Genomic DNA, 19,639 nt, shown 5'->3' with positions numbered 1-19,639 from the left:
CACATTGCTGGATTGTGATTGGGCTCAGGTAAGTATAAGGGGGCCAGGGGGGTGAAGCTGCACCCAGAAGGTTTTTTACCCTAATGACTTCTGCCTTTAGAACCACTTTAACATAATATATAAATGACACAGCAGACACTTTATAAAATCATGCTTTTAAAATGACCTGTTTCCATTTTGCAACCAGCTTTGATTTTCTACTACAGTTTAAAAAAAATGGAAGTGGAATTACACTTTCATATGTAAGGGATAAAGAACTTCTACAAGTGTTAGAAGCACTACAACATGCAGATATTTTTCTGCATACTGGGAAATCTCCAAACCAAATGGCTGTGAAGAGTCGGTGATACCCCTTAAAACATGTCAGCCTTTGTAGAGCTGTGTGGTTTCTTCCACGAATAGAAATTAGTGCAGACGTCCTAACATGCTTTTTTTTTTAGAGTGCATTGATGAGCTTGTTTTTATACATTGGCTTGAGAGTATAATACACTGAACAAAATTATAAACGCAACACTTTTGTTTTTGCCCCCATTTTCCATGAGCTGAACTCAAAGATCTAAGACTTTTTCTATGTACACAAAAGGCCTATTTCTCCCAAATATTGTTAACAAATCTGCCTAAATCTGTGTTAGGGCTCTTTCACACGGGTCCGATCAGATCCGCCTGTCAGTTTTTTAGGCGGATCTGATCGGATCCTCCATGCAGCTCTATGGGGCAGCGGGTGTCAGCGGAGGTCACCTCCACTGACACCCACTGCCATCCGCATCCGATCCTGTGCTGAAATCTGGACGGATGGAAACCCTATTTTTCCATCCGTTCAGTAATCGGAGCGGAGCGGATCTGATGAGAGCGGACAAGCGGTCCGCTCTCCTCCGATCCCCCATAGAGGGCAGCGGGTGCTGAGACACCTCCCTCTCCACTCTGCAAGCGGAGACGGAGCTCTCATCCGCCCGGCTTAGCGGGGATCGCGGATCGATCCCCGCTGAGCAACACGGATCCGCCTGCGGAGGCGGACCGTGTGAAAGAAGCCTTAGTGAGCACTTCTCCTTTGCTGAGATAATCAATCCAACTCACAGGTGTGGCATATCAAGATGCTGATTAGACAGCATGATTATTGCACAGGTGTGCCTTAGGCTGGCCATAATAAAGGCCACTCTAAAATGTGCAGTTTTACTGAATTTGGGGGTATCCGAAAACCAGTCAGTATCTGGTGTGACTACCATTTGCCTCACGCAGTGCAACTCAGATAAACTGCAGCCCCTAGACCAGCTGGTCTGCCAGCCCAGCAAAGGCAGGTGGGAGCTTTTCTCCCTCCAGGTCACGGCGTAAAAGCTTAGCCCACTCGTTTAGAGTTTGCGACACCAGGGCAATGGTGAATGCCAGTCTCCGTGCCGAACAGCCAGAGTGTACATATTGCAGGCCACAGCCTCTGCCTTCCTGTCAGCTGGATCCTTAAAGGCCGGGGACTCTTCAATCGGAATCATGGTTGCCTTGTTCAATCTGGAAACCGGAGGGTCCACCACCAGTGGAACAGTCCACTTCTTAATAAGGGACTCCTCATAGGGGTAATGGGGGGGGCTGTCAGCCAGGAGGAATGCTGTGACTCGGGCCGAGACCAGGTCCTATGTGGAACCGCAAAGTGTTTAACTCGCAGGCCAGCCTCCTCCTGGTGGGGTTATGATGCGGCCAACCTAGCACGGAGCTAAGGTTTGCACGTGCTCGCTGCCAGACTGGGGTGACTACTGGATCTAGATTATCCAGCCCGTCGCCCAGTCTGGCAGTTAAATGTAGATTTCACAGGAAAAAAAACGGGAGAAAAAATTCTATCTAAAAAGAAAAAAATGCCAGGACCAGAGAGAGGAACTAGGTCCTTAATCCTGACTAGGCAGAAAAAAACTGAGTAACTATAGCAGAGAGAGGGAGTATACCCCCCTGGGATTGCCCATAGGCATAGCCAGATTCTTTTTCTGCCTAGTGTCCTAATCCTGTAGGGGGTAATATAACCCAATGGTCATGATTATCAAGAGCTGTGTACGTCAATGAACGAAAGAGAAAAACAAATGGTAAAAGTAACCTTTTAAAATAACATGGTAATATTGCAGCTTTAGGAAAAAAGTTCATAAGGAAGAATAGAAACCTGAAAGTACGTACAGGTTTTGGAATTCAGCACAACCATAAAAAACATCTGGGCAAAGTGGAGTTTTCACACCAATTTCTTTTAAATTAAGAATAAATGTTCTGGCTTTAAAAATGTAATGCCCATGGGTCACCAAAAGACAGGGAAACATACCTTTTCTGATAAATACTGATCAAATACTCCAACCGCAGCAGCTCTTAAAAGACCCTTAGTTTGGTTGGTCTGATGTTTTCCATCTCGCTGCCGACTATGCAACACCTCTAGCTGCTGCTGTGCTGTCACACGGTATCCCTCTACCGTAAGCCAGAAGAACAGATGTGCTTGCCCTCCTGTCTGCTGCATAAAATCTACAGTAAATGGGGAAACTAGATAAGTCAAAGGTCATACCCACATTTATATTGAGAAAAAGACACAAATGAACAAATGGTTCTATGACAAAGTAAATGGCATGCGGTTTGTTACTTTGCTACCAGGCTAATGGATGCTTACATGTAAATAAGGGTGTCTGTGCACACGTAACACAACATCCAGAGGCAGATACTAATTTGATACAAATAGCTTCTACACTGCTTGAATAAAAAAAAAAAAAAAAAAGAAGAAGAGCAAATTCTCCTGTGCTGGGGCTCATTCAAAATGAATGTGCTGCGGCAATGTGTAAAAAACCATCATGCCAGCCGGTGTTGGTGCATTGCAACCAGGTGTGAATAGGTCTAGAGAGTAACAGACAGAGATAAGGAGCGACAGAGAGAGGGAGATGGGGAGAGAGAGGGGGGGGGGGGAGAGAGAGAGAAAGAGAGACGGGGGGGGAGAGAGAGAGACAGACAGGGAGAGAGAGTGAGAGAGAGAGAGAGAGACAGACAGGGGGAGAGAGGGAGGGAGAGAGAGACAGACAGGGGGAGAGAGGGAGGGAGAGAGAGAGAGAGAGAGAGAGAGACAGACAGGGGGAGAGAGGGAGGGAGAGAGACAGACAGGGGGGAGAGAGGGAGAGAGACAGACAGGGGGGAGAGAGGGAGAGAGACAGACAGGGGGGAGAGAGGGAGGGAGACAGACAGGGGGAGAGAGTGAGAGAGACAGGGGGAGAGAGTGAGAGAGACAGGGGGAGAGAGTGAGAGAGACAGGGGGAGAGAGTGAGAGAGACAGGGGGGAGAGAGTGAGAGAGACAGGGGGGAGAGAGTGAGAGAGACAGGGGGGAGAGAGTGAGAGAGACAGGGGGGAGAGAGAGAGGGGGAGTGAGAGAGACAGGGGGAGAGAGAGAGAGGGAGAGGGAGAGAGAGAGAGAGGGGGAGAGAGAGAGAGGGGGGGAGTGAGAGAGAGAGGAGGGGGAGAGTGACAGAGAGAGGGGGTAAGTGACAGAGAGAGAGAGAGAGAGAGAGGGGGGGAGAGTGACAGAGAGAGAGGGGGGAGAGAGTGACAGAGAGAGAGAGGGGGGGGAGAGAGTGACAGAGAGAGAGAGGGGGGGGGAGAGTGACAGAGAGAGAGAGAGGGGGGAGAGTGACAGAGAGAGAGAGGGGGGAGAGTGACAGAGAGAGAGGGGGGGGGAGAGTGACAGAGAGAGAGAGAGAGAGGTGGGGGAGAGAGACAGAGAGAGAGAGAGAGAGAGGTGGGGGAGAGAGACAGAGAGAGAGAGAGAGAGGGGGGAGAGTGACAGAGAGAGAGAGAGAGGGGGGGGAGAGTGACAGAGAGAGAGAGAGGGGGGGAGAGAGTGACAGAGAGATGGGGGGGGGGGGGGAGACAAGGCACAAATGAACAAATGGTTCTATGACAAAGTACATGGCATGCTGTTTGTTACTTTGCTACCAGGCTAATGGATGCTTACATGTAAATAAGGGTGTCTGTGCACACGTAACACAACATTCAGAGGCAGATACTAATTTCATACAAATAGCTTCTACACTGCTTGAAAAAAAAAAAGAAGAAGAGCAATTTCTCCTGTACTGGGGCTCATTCAAAATGAATGTGCTGCGGCAATGTGTAAAAAACCATCATCCAGCCTGTGTTGGTGCATTGCAAGCAGGTGTGAATGGGTGCAGAGAGTAACAGAGATAAGGAGTGACAGAGAGAGGGGGGGGAGAGAGAGGGGGGAGAGAGAGGGGGGAGAGAGTGACAAGAGTGACAGAGGGAGGGAGAGAGTGACAGAGGGGAGGGAGAGAGTGACAGAGGGAGGGAGAGAGTGACAGAGGGAGGGAGAGAGTGACAGAGGGAGGGAGAGAGTGACAGAGGGAGGGAGAGAGTGACAGAGGGAGGGAGAGAGTGACAGAGGGAGGGAGAGAGTGACAGAGGGAGGGAGAGGGTGACAGAGGGAGGGAGAGAGTGACAGAGGGAGGGAGAGAGTGACAGAGGGAGGGAGAGAGTGACAGAGGGAGGGAGAGAGTGACAGAGGGAGGGAGAGAGTGACAGAGGGAGGGAGAGAGTGACAGAGGGAGGGAGAGAGTGACAGAGGGAGGGAGAGAGTGACAGAGGGAGGGAGAGAGTGACAGAGGGAGGGAGAGAGTGAAGGAGGGAGAGAGTGACAGAGGGAGTGACGGGGGAGGGAAAGAGTGACAGAGAGAGTGACAGAGAGAGGGAGAGAGTGACGGAGGGAGGGAGAGAGTGACAGAGAGAGGGAGAGAGTGAGTGAAAAGAAAAATCTGGCATTCTCCAGTTACTCCAAAAGCTCTGTATAGCTTAGAATACAAGAACATTTGTTTCAGATAATGTGTTCTAGAGATAAGAAGAAACTAAATATGTCCTGAACCACAATGATGGCTTTGTAGCAGTGATCAAATCTGAGTTTAATAATCAGATTATAACGGTCTGGAATTAGGAGGACCACATGAGCAGCCGAGTGACTGTTTAATTGCTACAGTTAGCAGCTACAGAAAACAGCTGTTTGGAGATCATTTTTTAAAATAGTATTTAAGCAGCTCTGAACAGAAAATTAACCATTTGAAATAGAAGCTATTTCACTACAAATATAGAACTATTAGGAAAGAAAGTTGGTTGGCTCAGTAAAATCTATGCATGAATATACTTCCTAATAGTCGCAGACAGCAGTTAAGACCAAGAACATAATGGCCCATAGAACCAGATAAATGAAAGAGAGGAAGGAGAGAGAGAAGTATACGAAAAATTCACATACTCTACATCAGCAGAAAAACAACAGCCTAGGGGTTTGCATACAAAGGTGTCAGAGTTGGACAAACATTTCTACAAGAATGCATTCTATTAGGTAATTTCACGAAAAAATGGCTGAGTGTTCAAAGTGGACCTGAACTAAAAAAAATGAAGATCTGCTATCTTATACTAAACATCTGGGAGTATGAATTATGTCTATGTGTAGTATCCTGAAATTCTTGTTACTTTAAAAAATATAGCAGTGAATTTCCAATGTCTCCGCATTATGGGTCAGTAGCCTCATAGCTGTATATCTGCAGTGTGGGGTCATCCAATGCACCGCTGTCTCTGATAGTGTTACAAGAGTTGGAGTGCGATTTGGTGAAGTCATTACTGTGCTGCCAACTATTCTTGTTAGAGAGGAAGCTTTCCCCACCTTTCCTGCTAATTATTTCTCCACCAGTCATCAGCTGGCAGCCCCACTATGAGGAATCAAAGCTCTGCCTCTACCAAGATGGCTCCCTCCAGACAGACAGCACAGAACAAGGCATGGTAATTCAGTAATGGGGAAAAGGTCAGCGGCAGGGATCCAACAGTCTTTACTGATTACTAATCCTTTGCCTGTTTCTTGCCCTTTTTTGGGCCCAGTTTCCGCAGTACAGGTCCTCTTTAAGAAGCATTTATGAGGAGTATGATGTGCTTGAATGTGCTTGTGTTTCCTTATTAGTTTATAATGAACAACTGTTTATTATTTTATAAAGCAATTGTTAAAGAAGTTTCCTAAAATGTCAATGAACCCCTTATGTAAAAGTATGATCTCTTCATGTATGCTAAAGCTTGCAATCATTTAACTTTTTACAAGTAGCAAATACCTATCATTTTCTTGCACTTCCCTATTGTAAGTGGCAAAGCTATACCAGCCGATCCTCCAGCTGTTATGTTGCCACTCTCAGTGCACATGCTCTGAATTTTCTTTGGCCTCAGGAAGCCGCCCCACAAGACTTTGTTGGCTTGCTGAGCAGCTCCAGCAGGCTGAATGACATTTATTCTCTCTCCATTCCTCTCGGTCACACATGATCAGCTATTGTGGCTTGCTGAGCAACTGCAGTAAAGAGAGGATTGATGGAGGCTTATTGTGCCCTGCTATCCACCCCATGCAATTCACAACGCATTGGCTTGTGGGGTGGACTTCCTGAGTGAAAAGGCTCAGGCTACATAAGGGGTTTACAGCTTTCTCCGATCTTACAACACAGTAGTAAGTAGAAAATATCAAGTGACCTCAGTATATAGCAGAAAGGGAAAAAAAAAAGGGTATTTTTGCATTTTTAAGGTATTTTCAAATATTTTTGAATTTTGAGATGCGCTATATACTATTGCTTACATTGCGGTGTTGGTAGCTGCTTGATATGAAATATTGGAAATGGGTTTAAAACAGGACTCAACAAATCCCAGGCGCCAGGTCACCATGATGACTAGAAATTGCATTCAATCAATGTGCAATTTACTGTTACAGGGATGCCCAATTTGTATTGCACGCCAGGCAGGATGCTTTTACTTTCACATTTAGCCCTGCTGCGGACAAGCAGCAGGGCTCACTTGTCAGGTGAAAGCATTTAGGCAGCTCTGCTGCCACCCGATTGCTTCCACACACACACAGGTGAAGTGTGCCCCCCCCCCCACGCGCTCCCCACTACGTATTATGTGCGCCACTTGCCCATCTGCGGGCCCAGGACCGGCATTGCTGGTGCTGCAGGGTGGAGGGGAGGGAGGAGAGTGTACACACATCCGCTCTCCTCCCTATCTGGTTCCTGACCCGGAAGCAACGTGTATGACGTCACGTCCGGGTCCCCGTTGACATTTTCCCCGGCCAGCATGGGAAAGAATTTAATGCAGCAAAATCTGCCCTGCATCACATTCATTGGAACATACGGAAGACATGCAGGGTCTTTTAGACCTTGCATGTTTCAATAAAGAGAACCCGTCACCAAACATCACATAGGGAACTTTTTGACGTGAACAAACTGGCTAACTTTTTTAGCTGGCTCCAAAAAAAATTGTCAAGCCCTGGTTTAAAGACACGTGAAAGAAAACCTATGCTTTGTGAAATATAAAGCCTGTCAATATCAGCATCTCCCTATGAAAATTTTAGCTGTCTGGCTACCTTGCTGATCTACTGACTTCCAAATGATGTTCACTAGCCCCAACTAGTGATTTGGCAACTGCTTAAAGTGTAATCTAAAACCCAATTTTTTTTTAATTATGGAAACAGTAAGGAATGATTAACACACCTGTTGGGGGTTTTCTTTCTGCTGCCAATTTCGAGTAGGGGGTAGTTCCCTTCACTTCCTGTCTCACTGGCACAACAGGAAGAAAGTGGAAATCCTTCCAAAAGAGGGGAAAATTCCCTCTTAGGCAGTTCTCACCAGAATATGTGTCCCCATTGGAACATTTCACCTGACCTGTTCTTGTGACAACTATAAATGTTTAGATTTCCCATCTTTTTCTGTACTAGAGACAAGCGAAACAAAGATTATGGTCTCCTCAATGGGGACATAGAAAGAAATAGAAACCTTTAAGGGGTATTTAACAGGTCCATAGTGTGTCCAAAACACTTTAAAGGAGGACTGTGCTAAAAGTACAGTTATCCTATAAGCCAAACACAGCAAAAGAACTATCAATTTCAGAAAAGGCTCCGGTGTATTTTTCTGCATAGCCTTCCTTTTAAAGCACATTCGGTTTGCCACCGAGTGCTTACAATTAATCATTTTACTTTGAGAGAAAACATAAAAAACAAAAAGCAGTGTGACGCATAGGCCAGGCTGCATATTACAAATGCACAAAGCAAACCCATCTGAAAATGTCAGTGTACACTATTCTGTAAGATTTCATCCACTGTACTCCAGAACCTTCCAAAATGCATACAAATAAAATGCACAGATTACAGACATTTAAATACCCAAGCCCCTAGGCTACATTCACACCGGCAATTTAAGCCAATGCAAACCGCAGTGGAAGGAATCCACTGATTCTTACTACTGCTGGGAACGGCTAGGTGTGGTCACTAGCAGACGCAGCCATTCATGGCTGCCTGCACAGCTAGTGATCACTGCAGGTAATCGCTAGCTCTGTGCATAGCCACAAATAGCTGTGGCCTCCGGTGACTTGTCATTACAGTTAATGGGGTTGGCCTCTGCACCTAGCCGCTTACAGCAGCGTCAGGAATCAGAAGATTCCTGCCACTACAATTTGCACAGTCTGAAATCACCAGTGTGAATGTAGCCTTAAGCTGGGCATACACCAGAATTCCAAAATTCACTTGAAAGTCTGAAAAGCTGTGCTTCAGAGCATTCTAACTTGCCGTTGTTGAGGCAACCAATTTAATTTGAAAGCCCTTAAAATTTTGACCAGGCCCAATACTTGAATGGAATCCCAGACATATCAAACAGGTTCTTTTATGCCCAGAACATGCACATTACATTATATAAGAATTTTCCCATGTGGAAATCATGATGGAAGCTGATTTTACTTACCCATAAAAAACTGTAGTGCAACGTTGTGTACAAGAATTTTGTCCAGGGGGACTGTGCAAAGTTTTCCAAAGTTTGCAGTCAACTTCACAGTATCAATTTCCTATTAAAAAGGTACAATATGACGTTATTCTCCCCAAAATAGGATTTAAGGCAGCAATTGTGCATAAGCTTTGAAAACCACAGTTCAAAAATAATAATAATAATAATAATAATAATAACTATTTTGGGGGACCATTCAAACCTGTCCACTTTGGTGTATGGCATGAATACACATGCATTAAGTCTCATATGAACATACATTACATTAAGCAAGCTCATTTACTATGAATGGACAGTCCATGCTTGACAGCAGAAAACATGCGTGTACTATTTTATCTAATGCAGCGCACAACACAACACACACAGTGTAATCATGATTTTGCAGTCTGCTGGAATGCAGGTGCGTTGCTTAGCTGTGCTGGGGTCCTATTCAACATGAATGGCACCGAAATGCATGCAACATGCTTTACTGCAAGCAATGGTACAAATACTAAGAAGCAGATAGGGGACATGCAACAAGGATCAGGTTAACAGCTGAGTTACTCTCCCTTGTCAATACTTTGAATTCAACTATTAAAGAATCTGAAAAAAACAGCAATTTTTAAAAATGCCTTCGTTGGAAAACCTAAGACTCTTTATGGAAATTGGGTGAACTTGTCATTTACAGTTGAACTCCAATTTGCTTAAGTAAATTACAAAACAGTCCTGAATTTAACCTCTAGCGCGGCTTGATCACCAAGCTGTAGGAATGTACTGAAACAGTGTCCATTCCATGTTATGCTAATGCAAGCTGCAGGGGACACATTTTATGGTCCGCGGTTACTCTTTACAATGGGTGGAAGGCATGAGAAGCAAAGCAAGCAGTAAGTGAAAACTCGGCTGAGAGGTTTTATTGATGTCACCTGCAAAAGACTAGGGCACGCAGGCTGAGATATGGCCAACACATGCACAGGAAAGCATTATATTAAGGTAGGTATAATGCTGGCAACCCAACGATTATGTCTATAAATGGTCACATTTTCCTGGAGTTACACTTTTAAAAACGTAAGGCCTGATTATCCCCATTTGAATGAGGTCAATGAATGCAAATGCTCCAAATATTTAAAGAAAAGACCTAACCAATGAAGAATGCCATCTGGATGTATGGAAAAGGTCTTCTCTCTCCCCAGTTTGTGATCTCAGTGATACAGGGAAACGGCACATTTATCCTTTTATATGGGGGAAATAAAATAACCAAAAGACCCACCTCCAAGTGTTACATTATTAAATTATGTAACAGTGGCCCCTTTTTTCAAAGTCCAATATTGCCTTATGGCGTTTTTAATTTACACAGTGGCCAGTTATTAGGTTGATCTTTAAACACACACAGTCTAACATCATGCAGATAAGCATCTGGACTCTAAAGTTATTTGTTATATATTCAAATATGAATAATTTGCATTTTCTTACAGGAATCCTTTACTTTCTGGCACCTCCTATTATCCTATGCCAGTAACTGGCAGGGAAAGATGACGCATTAAAGAGAATAACTCTACCAAGTGTCTAATTTTGAGGGAATATCTATTTCAAGTGATATAAATATAGTCACATTTTCTATTGATTTGGTAGGCAACATAGAATGTTTAATACCAGGAAGGCATTGTGTTAAATATTGCATTTCACTAAATGTTCTTATGCCACCACAAGTTTTTTATTATATACTTTTAACTTTAAAGTGGTTGTAAACCTCTCAAATGAAAAATAAACAGAGCATAACCCTCTATAGTGTGTACTTGCCTCAATCAGTCCAAAGCACCTAGTGAGATTTCGTTTTTTTCTGTCCTTCCTCTGCTATCTGCTTGACTCACTTTTAAAAGGTCATGCTCACACCACAGAATCTCGGGAGATGTCCCTTCTTCCAGCACACAGAAGGTAAATGATGGACTCTGCTGCATGTTCTTCTATGATAGTGTGTGTGTGTTAGTGTGTATATACGTGTGTGTGTGTGTGAGTACGTTCATTTCCTCCACTCAGGTCTCACATTACACTCAGCTCTCCTCTCTATGTTTGCAGTGTGTGATGTCAGATCCCCGCCCCCTGCCCAATGGAGCTCAGAAATAAATTTTGATTTTGGTGTTTAGAATACTGTAGCTACAAATAAAACATGTACAATGTATGCAGGAGGATCGGTTTCATCTCTGTGTATCACTTCAGTGGCTATATGTAAGGATTTACAACCACTTAACATTATAATGCCAGTTTAACAACTTACTTTTCCAGACTGCAACCTCTGTATTCTTGTTTCACATACTTTCTTTACAAACAGTAAACTGTTTATCTGGTTTTTTATAGTGTTGATATCTAGAAAAAAAGACAAAAGCAAAAATCTGTAGGTCGTCAAGTACCTCACAACCTATTGCACAACTGAAATAAACACTGTGCAGTATGCATCTTTTAAGAACACAGCTGTGTCATATTCGCATCAATATGTTTTCTAAAGGTTAAACCTGCATCAGTAAATGTACCTACATCAATTGCTTAAAAAACACTGATGACTGGATAATAATTACTAAAGAGGTGAAAAACAGAGTAATTATTAGCAGGTGTTTCTGTATTTTCCTAATGAGGTACCAGGATCCAAAGAACCAAGTACACTAGAGCTAACCTTTGGAATGTAATAAACCAAGAAACATGCTGATATGTTAAAGGGTTACTAAACCCACAAAAGTGAAATCAGTGTGTATATGCAGTAAAGCATGCTTGTTATACTCACTGTGGAACCTAAGGGGTTAACCCTGTGCACTGAGTAAAAAGGCTGTTTGATCCCCAATCTATCTGATTGGTGTGTATTGCAAGAGAGTTTTTTTTTTTGAGAGCGTACATGTGATCGGTATAGGTCCAATCAGCGCTGTCCAGAAAGAGGGTCAGGGGTCATACAGCCTCACAAGACAGTCAGACGAATGAAAACTCCTCCTACAAGCTTCAACCAGTGCTTGGCTGGACACTGATAGAAGTCGCAAGACTGCTATTTATTGCTGATGAAAAAAGGTATTTAGCAGTTTATATTTACTAAAAGAATTGCATTTCCATGTTCTGTATACAGTGGGAGACCAGATATAGTAAATGCAAGGTCCTGGCTTTAGTAACATTTTAAGGGGCTTCTCACTAAATTGGCTTTTAAGCTCTTTTCTATGGCTGTATCATGAACATTTCACAGAGAGTCCCAAAGCAATCACTGTGGTCAAATGTACTTTCTAAAAGCAATGTATTCAAAATTGACGTCAAGTTTGAACCCTTAATACAATATTTGTAATATTCATTGGCCTTCCAAAAGGCCCACTACTGCTTTATGCACAATGGCTGTACATAATTGGGCCCAAAGTCACACCTATGTTGACTAGCTTTTCAGATACGTAAAGGCCCTAAAAGACCATTGCCTTGAAGGTCCTCTGCAGCCCACAGAGCCAAATGTTTCTGAACATTTCAGGACACAGTTTAGTGCAGCATTGTCCTTCCAGCTTCTGCCTAGTTCCCCTAAGGCACAACTGTACATGAACTGTGAGTTTTGTCAAGTACTACCTGAAGCGAGATGGTACAAATCAGTTTGGTAAACACTGTTTTAAAGTGTAATATTGCTTTATTTTGGAAATCATAGTGGATCTGGCGAACAGTTTAAACGCCTCCCACACCGCAGCCGGGGAGGCAGTGCCCTCATTGTCAGAGAAGAATTGTGTCCAGGTCCCCTCAATGTCGTTCCCATCCGACACCAAGGGGAGCCAGGCAGGATTCAGGCGCCAGGCCGGGGGAGGTCTATTGCAGGGCAAGGACAACAGTATCCAATAAGGGCAGTGATCAGACAGAGTCCGTGGGGCGAAGCCTGCCGTCAGTAACCTGGGGAGCAGGGTTCGAGACAGCAATATCAGATCAATGCGTGACATAGAGTGGTGTGCAGCCGAAAAACAGGAGTACGCGCGCTGCGCGGGGTATTTGCTGCGCCAAGAGTCGGCCAAACCAAAGCCCTCCAACAATCGGGAGAACCTGGTCGGGGACGACCCCGGCGGCACCTGGGAGGCGCCACCGGACCTATCCAGACCCGAGTCCATCACATTGTTAAAGTCACCCAGCCAGATCACCGGGGCCCCGGGGCTCTGTGCCATAAACGCCAGTCCCTCCATAATAATCACAGCAGAGTAAGGGGGGGGCACATAGAAAGCCATCAGTAGCATCAATTCCCCATAGACTGACGTTTTGAGAAAAACATATCTACCCATTGGGTCGACCTGAGATCCTAGGAGCTGGAAATGTACCGATTTGGCCACCAGTAGCGCCACACCCCTGGAGTGTGAGCTATAAGCAGAGTGCTGCACCCAACCAACCCAGGGCCGTTTGAGGGACTGTTGTACACGGCCCTCCAAATGTGTCTCCACCAGAACTATAATATCAGCCCGTACACGGCGTAGGACATTAAAGACAGCCGTTCGTTTAATCTTATCACGCATACCCCTGACATTCCACGTCAACAATTTCAATGCGGCCATGGCAGGGGTAGTACAGAGCGCGGAGCGGAGGCTCCCAGGATCTCAGGCCGCAAGGCCACGGAACCAACAAGTCCACGGTCACACACCAGCAGCGATAAACGGCAGCAAAAGAGCAGATAATTATTACTTGAGGTCAATGTGCATAAAACAGAAACAGTATAGAGATTGTACCAAATATAAACCATAAACAATGGTAACACCCCAATCCCCCCTACCTGCCCTGCACCAACCCCAACTCGTGCGGGCATGTTCCCAAACAAGTGCCTCAACCAGAACAGGCCCACATGCGACTGGGAAAGAGCAAGATCAGGAGGCCAGGGACCCCCAAGGTATGCAGCAAAAATACAGCAAAATACAAATAGAATAAACAAGGGGGCCCGGGGGCCCAGGTCCAGCAGAAGTCGCAGGGGGCAACAGGGGAGTCGGGCACAAACACACGCCTTAGCGGGTGTAGGGGGCGAAAACCAACAGGTGTATCGCTGGGTAGCAAAGCCTATGGGCAGGTGGAAATCCATAGGAAGAGAACAGAGAAATCAGTTCCATCTGTGGAGCTAGGGCGCTCCGCCGGTCAAACACAGGAGCAATAGTGCAGGAAAATGAGGGGGGAGGGGGGGGGGGAAGGGGGATGCAAAGTCTTGAGTTCCACAGGATCTACAAAACCCCTCCTCCACCCTTGCAGCAGCTTAAGGTATAGGCCATCAGGGAGAAAGTATCATGAAGTCGCCAAGGCAAGGTGGTCAGGCTCTAGCTTCCAGTCCTTCTAGCCAGGAGATGGCGGCTTCCGGATCCTCAAAGAAGTGGGCTCGGTCCTCGCCCTCCACTCTAAGACGGGCCGGATATAACATGGAGTATTTGATATTCTTGATACGCAGTCTGCGTTTGACCTCCAAAAAGCTCTTGCGGCGCCTCTGGACCTCAGCAGAAAAGTCGGGGAAAATCGCTATTTTGTGATTTCCAAATGGAATGTTCCCCTTAACCCTGGCCAGGCGCAATATGGCATCTCGGTCCCGATAGTTCAGGAATTTAGCGATGAACGTGCGGGGGGGTGCACCCTGAGGGGGGGGGGCGCCCTGAGAGGCGATGTGCACGTTCCACAACAAAAGTGGGTGAAAAGGATTCTCTGCCATAAGTCTGAGTGAGCAATTGTTCCAAATATGATGAGGGGTCAGCACCTTCAGAGCCCTCCGGGAGGCCAATGAACCGCAGGTTACAGCGGCGCAGCCTATTCTCCATGTCATCTTGTTTTTGGAGGATAAGGTGTACTTGTTGCTGCAGCCTGTCTGAGGAGCTTTGCAATGGGGGGAGGGAGTCTTCCACCTCACTAATTCTGTGTTCAGCCTCACCAACTCTGTCCCTTAGCTTCTGCATATCCTGACGCATCAAAGATATATCTACCTTCACCTCCTCGATTTTAGTCGTCAGCATGGTCTGGCAAGTGGCAATCGCTTCCAAAACCTTGGATGTAGCAGGGCTCTCAGGCTCCTCCACCACGAGCGACGGGCCGGCGCCATCTTGGATCGGGGCCTCCTTCTCCAGCCTCCGGAATGCAGCCAGTTTTGCCGCAGCTTCAGAGCCTTTCTTCGGCGGAGACATGCGGAGGTCGGTGCCGCGGGTGTGCGGGAGGTGAAGGAAGGATTATCGTGCCCGAAGGGCTGCAGGATTAGCGGTGAAGGATATCGGTCCGGCGGAGCTCCTCTCACACACGTCCTCTCACATGCTGCGCCAGGCCACGCCCCGTAATATTGCTTTATTAAAAATGTAAATGTGGTCCCATGTTAGCTATGGAAAGGAATAAAATGCCTAAAATAGTTTTTGGCTATTTTAATAATATTTTTTTCATTTACATTAGACCAGTGCTTTAAAAAAAAGGCAACTCACACATTATTTGTAACGAAACGGACAAGGATTTGGGGGGACTTAATGAAGAGTGTCGCTGGGCCTCTGCACCAAGATTGTCAATGCTTGTACTTGATTCACATGAATATCAGAGACAAGTATGTGAATCCGTTGGAGCTTGGCACTGAGGTCAGAGTATCATTACTGCACACCCCTCGTTCAGTGTGCTCCCTCCCAAGTAACTGCGCCCATCGCACAGACAGGTACGTGTCTGTGCCTGTGGGGACACCCTGATGGGGGACAGAGAGACTAGTTCCCCATCAGGTGTACCTATCTGTTGACAGTGGGCAAATCTATAAAATCGAATCAGTCGAATTAGGGCTGAACCGCAGTAAATGAGAGATGAACCGCATCATGGACTGCAACCTGCGCCAGTGACCTCAGCCCTCGTTTTCATCCTCTCTCCCCGGAAGCCGGCTTACACATCTACATCCGCGGAGGAAGCAAGAAAGGAAAAACGGAATTTTTGTAAAATCTTACCTGTAAAATTCCTTTCTCTGAGTCCTCCGACAGTCGCCGCCCACTTCATATTCATCACCAATGGGGTTATGTCCTCTATTCCGTAGGAGTAGCTAGGCAATAGAATATGTTAGTACAAAGACTTTTAACATATCCCACCCCCAGGGGGTGGTCCCCTCAGTACATAACCCTCCACTTCCTGTATCCAACTCAGTTTCAGTGGAATAGCAGTAGAGAGTACATCAAAACCCCAAAAGAGGGGCGGGGGCGGCGACTGTCGGAGGACTCAGAGAAAGGAATTTTACAGGTAAGATTTTACAAAAATTCCGTTTTCTCTTACGTCCTCCGACAGTCGCCGCCCACTTCATATTCATCACCAATGGGGATGTCCCAAAGCAGTGTAAACATGAGGGGTGGGAAGAACGCAGCCGCGCCCAAGGCAACGCCGTCTCCCCATCAGAGAAAGGAACCTTACCAAAGGAAGGAAACCAGTTGGGCATAAGAACAAAACACTCACTCAACAGGAGCAAGAAAACCCAGGGAAAAAACAAATATCCCAAAAAGCCAAAGAACCCGTAACAAGGGCTCTAGGGAACTGCCGCACTAAGAACCTTGCGGCCAAAGGAAGCATCAGCCGATGCCTGAACATCTACTCTGTAGAATATCGTGAAAGTGTGTACGGTCGACCAAGTCGCCGCCTTACACACCTGGGCCACAGAGGCCCCATGACGACAGGCCCAAGACGTACTCAGAGATCTGGTAGAGTGCGCCTCCACAGGTACAGGGGGAACTTTCCCCTTCAAAGCATAGGCCTGATCAATGGTCTGTCTGATCCATTTGGCGATTGTAGAAGCCGACGCCGCCATGCCCTTCCGAGGACCTTCCGGAAGGACAAACAAGGCATCCGACTTGCGAAAAGACTCAGTCGATTTGAGATAGACTCTAATCGCCCGGACAACATCCAAGGAGTGAAGCAACACCTCCGTCGGATGCTTCGGCTTCGCGCAAAGCGAAGGTAGGACAATGTCCTCATTCAGATGAAAGTCCGAAACCCTTTTTGGAAGAAAAGAAGGGTTAGGTCGCAAGACCACCTTGTCCAAATGCACAACCAGATACGGAGACTTGCAGGACAAGGCTGCCAGCCCCGACACTCGACGAGCCGAGGTGATAGCCACCAAAAAGGCGACCTTCTTGGATAACAAAGACAGCGAGATCTCCCTGATCCTTTCAAAAGGAGCACGCTGCAATACTGATAGAACTAGATTCAAGTCCCAAGGGGGAAGAGGGTCCCTCCTAGGAGGGATCAGATGACGTACCCCCTGCACAAAAGTGCTAACCAAAGAATCAGATGCCACAGGCCGTTGAAAAAGAACGGCCAAAGCAGACACCTGACCCTTGATCGTGGCCAGCGCCAGACGCTGGTCAACACCCGTCTGAAGGAAGGGCAACACCCTAGACACCGAATAAGTGTCAGGAGAGAAACCCCTGGATTCGCACCAGGCAAAATACGCCTTCCAAGTACGGTAATAAACCTTCCCCGAGGAAGACTTCCTCGCATTTATTAAGGTGTGAATGACCTCAGGGGAAAGACCCCTGTTCTTCAGGACCTCGGTTTCAACAGCCAGGCCGTCAAAGCCAGCGACTGTAAAGCAGGATGGAAGATCGGTCCTTGCGACAGAAGATCTTCTCGAAGAGGCAGACGCCACGGGGCGTCGATTGCCAGATTTACGAGGTCTGCGTACCAGGACCGGCGAGGCCAGTCCGGTGCCACAAGAATCACCGTGGTCGGTTCCGCGAAGGAACCTGGACAGCAATTGAATCGGTGGGAACGCATACATCAGTTGGTACTGATGCCACGGGGCAACCAACGCGTCCAACGCGTCTGCCCGAGGATCGCGCGTCCTTGCCACGAACCGTGGTACTTTGTTGTTCAGACGAGACGCGAACAGGTCTACCTCCGGAAGACCCCACCTCAACACCTGGACATCTGGAAGACAGCCGGGTGAAGGGACCATTCCCCCTGGTCCAGGGTCTGGCGGCTCAGATAAACCGCCTGCCAAATTTCCACCCCCGGAATGTGAACTGCCGATATTGCCGGGACATGCGTCTCGGCCCAAGACAGAATCGCGGCCACTTCTCGAGCCGCCCGGGCACTCCTGGTGCCCCCTTGGTGATTGATGTAAGCCACCGCCGTGGCATTGTCCGTCCGCACCCGAACCTGGTAGCCGTGAAGATTGTCCGTCCAACGACGAAGACAGAGGAGTATCGCTCGCAGTTCCAGAACGTTGATCGGAAGGGAGGATTCCTCCGTCGACCAAACACCCTGGGCGGACAGAACGCCCAGAACACCACCCCAGCCCAACAGGCTGGCGTCCGTGGTGATCACCGTCCACGAAAGGGGACGAAAAGACTTGCCCCCCGATACTGAGGGGGATTGAAGCCACCACAGAAGATCCCTTCTGGTCTGAGAACTCAATGACATCTGGAGGTCCAGAGACTGCGGACGCCCGTCCCACTTGGACAATATCTCCGCTTGGAGATCCCGTGTGTGAAACTGGGCGAAGGGAATCGCCTCGAAAGCCGAGACCATCAATCCCAGGCACCGCATGCACGTCCGAATGGACGAAGATGGAACGTCCCTGAGGGACCTGACTGCCTCCTGAAGAGCTGCGAGTTTTTCTTCCGGCAGAAAGACCTTCGCCTGGACAGAGTCCAGAATCATACCCAGGTAAGAAATCCGAACCGATGGGCACAATATCGACTTTGGAAAATTGATCGTCCAACCAAACTCCTGCAGAGTCTGCAACGTGACGGACAGATCCTTCTCTAGACTCTGGCTGGTCGCAGACCGAACCAGAATATCGTCCAGATACCCCAGAACCGAAATGCCCTGGGCCCTCAACAAAGCCAGAACCGGTGCCAGCACTTTGGTGAACACCCTCGGAGCCGAGGCGAGACCAAAAGGCAACGCCACAAATTGGTAATGATCTTCCGCTATGGCGAATCGAAGGTACCTCTGGTGACCCTTGAAAATCGGGATGTGAAGATACGCATCCTTCAAGTCGATGGAAGCCCTGAACTCCCCCGGAACCAGGGCAGCCACCACCGACCGCACAAAGCGGTTCAGCGCCTTCAAGTCCAGAATCGGACGCACCTTGCCCTCCTTCCTGGGCACGGCGAGCAGATTGGAATAGAACCCTCGAAATCTGTCCCGATGAGGCACCGGGACCACCACTCCCTGAGCCCTCAGGTCCTGCACCGCTAGATGCAGGTCCCGCAAACGCTCCGGGGATAACAGAAGACTTGAGGGAAAAAATCTGCTCTCCGGCCGAGAGAGAAACTCGATCTAGTAGCCAGATCGAACGATTTCCTGTGAATTGGGTGAGGGCGCCCCTTCAGGCCGCACTGTTGTGGGCCGCAGAACCGGATTGGCCGGACTTTTGCTTACCTGCCCACGGCTTTTTGCGGGAGCCTTGACCCTTGGACGGCTTGCCCCAAAGTGTGACCGAAAGGCACGAAAGGACCCCTGAGGGGGCCGAAAGAAAGCATTCTTTTTTCCCGGAGCCGTCTTAGTCTTGTGGGATTGAGGTAAGAACGTGCTCTTACCCCCCGTGACCCCTTTAATTAGGGCATCCAGGGATTCGCCAAAAAGGCGAGAACCATCAAAAGGCAGATTGGCCAAGGTCTTACGTGAAGATTGATCCACAGACCAACACTTCAACCAAACCAGGCGGCGAGATAACACCGCCACACTGTGTACACGTGCAGCCAACGGAACCATATCCAGGTCCGCATCACACAAATACATGACACCCTGGTGGATTTGATCCACCATATCCAAAGTCGCCTGGGGGGCAGAATCAGCCACCAGGACACGCCTAAGCACCTGCGTCCAGCTCGCCTGGGCCGCCATAAGTGAAGCAAATAAAGCTTTCAACATAGAACCCATAATAGAATAGGTACGACGG

The 19,639-nt window shown here is 47.5% G+C and overlaps 1 protein-coding gene across 2 annotated transcripts in view; it reads right to left on the bottom strand.

Annotated features, from left to right (window-relative positions):
* SNX13 (sorting nexin 13) overlaps positions 1–19,639 on the bottom strand; it is a 256,460-nt gene that overhangs the window by 61,966 nt on the left and 174,855 nt on the right. For both annotated transcript variants that reach the window (XM_082257983.1, XM_082257984.1), the window contains exons 11-13: positions 11,051–11,139; positions 8,761–8,860; positions 2,291–2,484 (exon numbers count right to left, since the gene is read on the bottom strand). In XM_082257983.1, coding sequence (XP_082114109.1) covers positions 2,291–2,484; positions 8,761–8,860; positions 11,051–11,139 — 383 coding nt within the window. The remainder of the gene's footprint in view (positions 1–2,290; positions 2,485–8,760; positions 8,861–11,050; positions 11,140–19,639) is intronic.

The sequence above is a fragment of the Pelophylax lessonae genome, assembly GCF_965119305.1.
Source record: "Pelophylax lessonae genome assembly, chromosome: 5".
Taxonomy (NCBI): domain Eukaryota; kingdom Metazoa; phylum Chordata; class Amphibia; order Anura; family Ranidae; genus Pelophylax; species Pelophylax lessonae.
The sequence above is the reverse complement of the archived record's forward strand: the minus strand, read 5'-3'. Positions and strand labels throughout refer to the sequence as shown.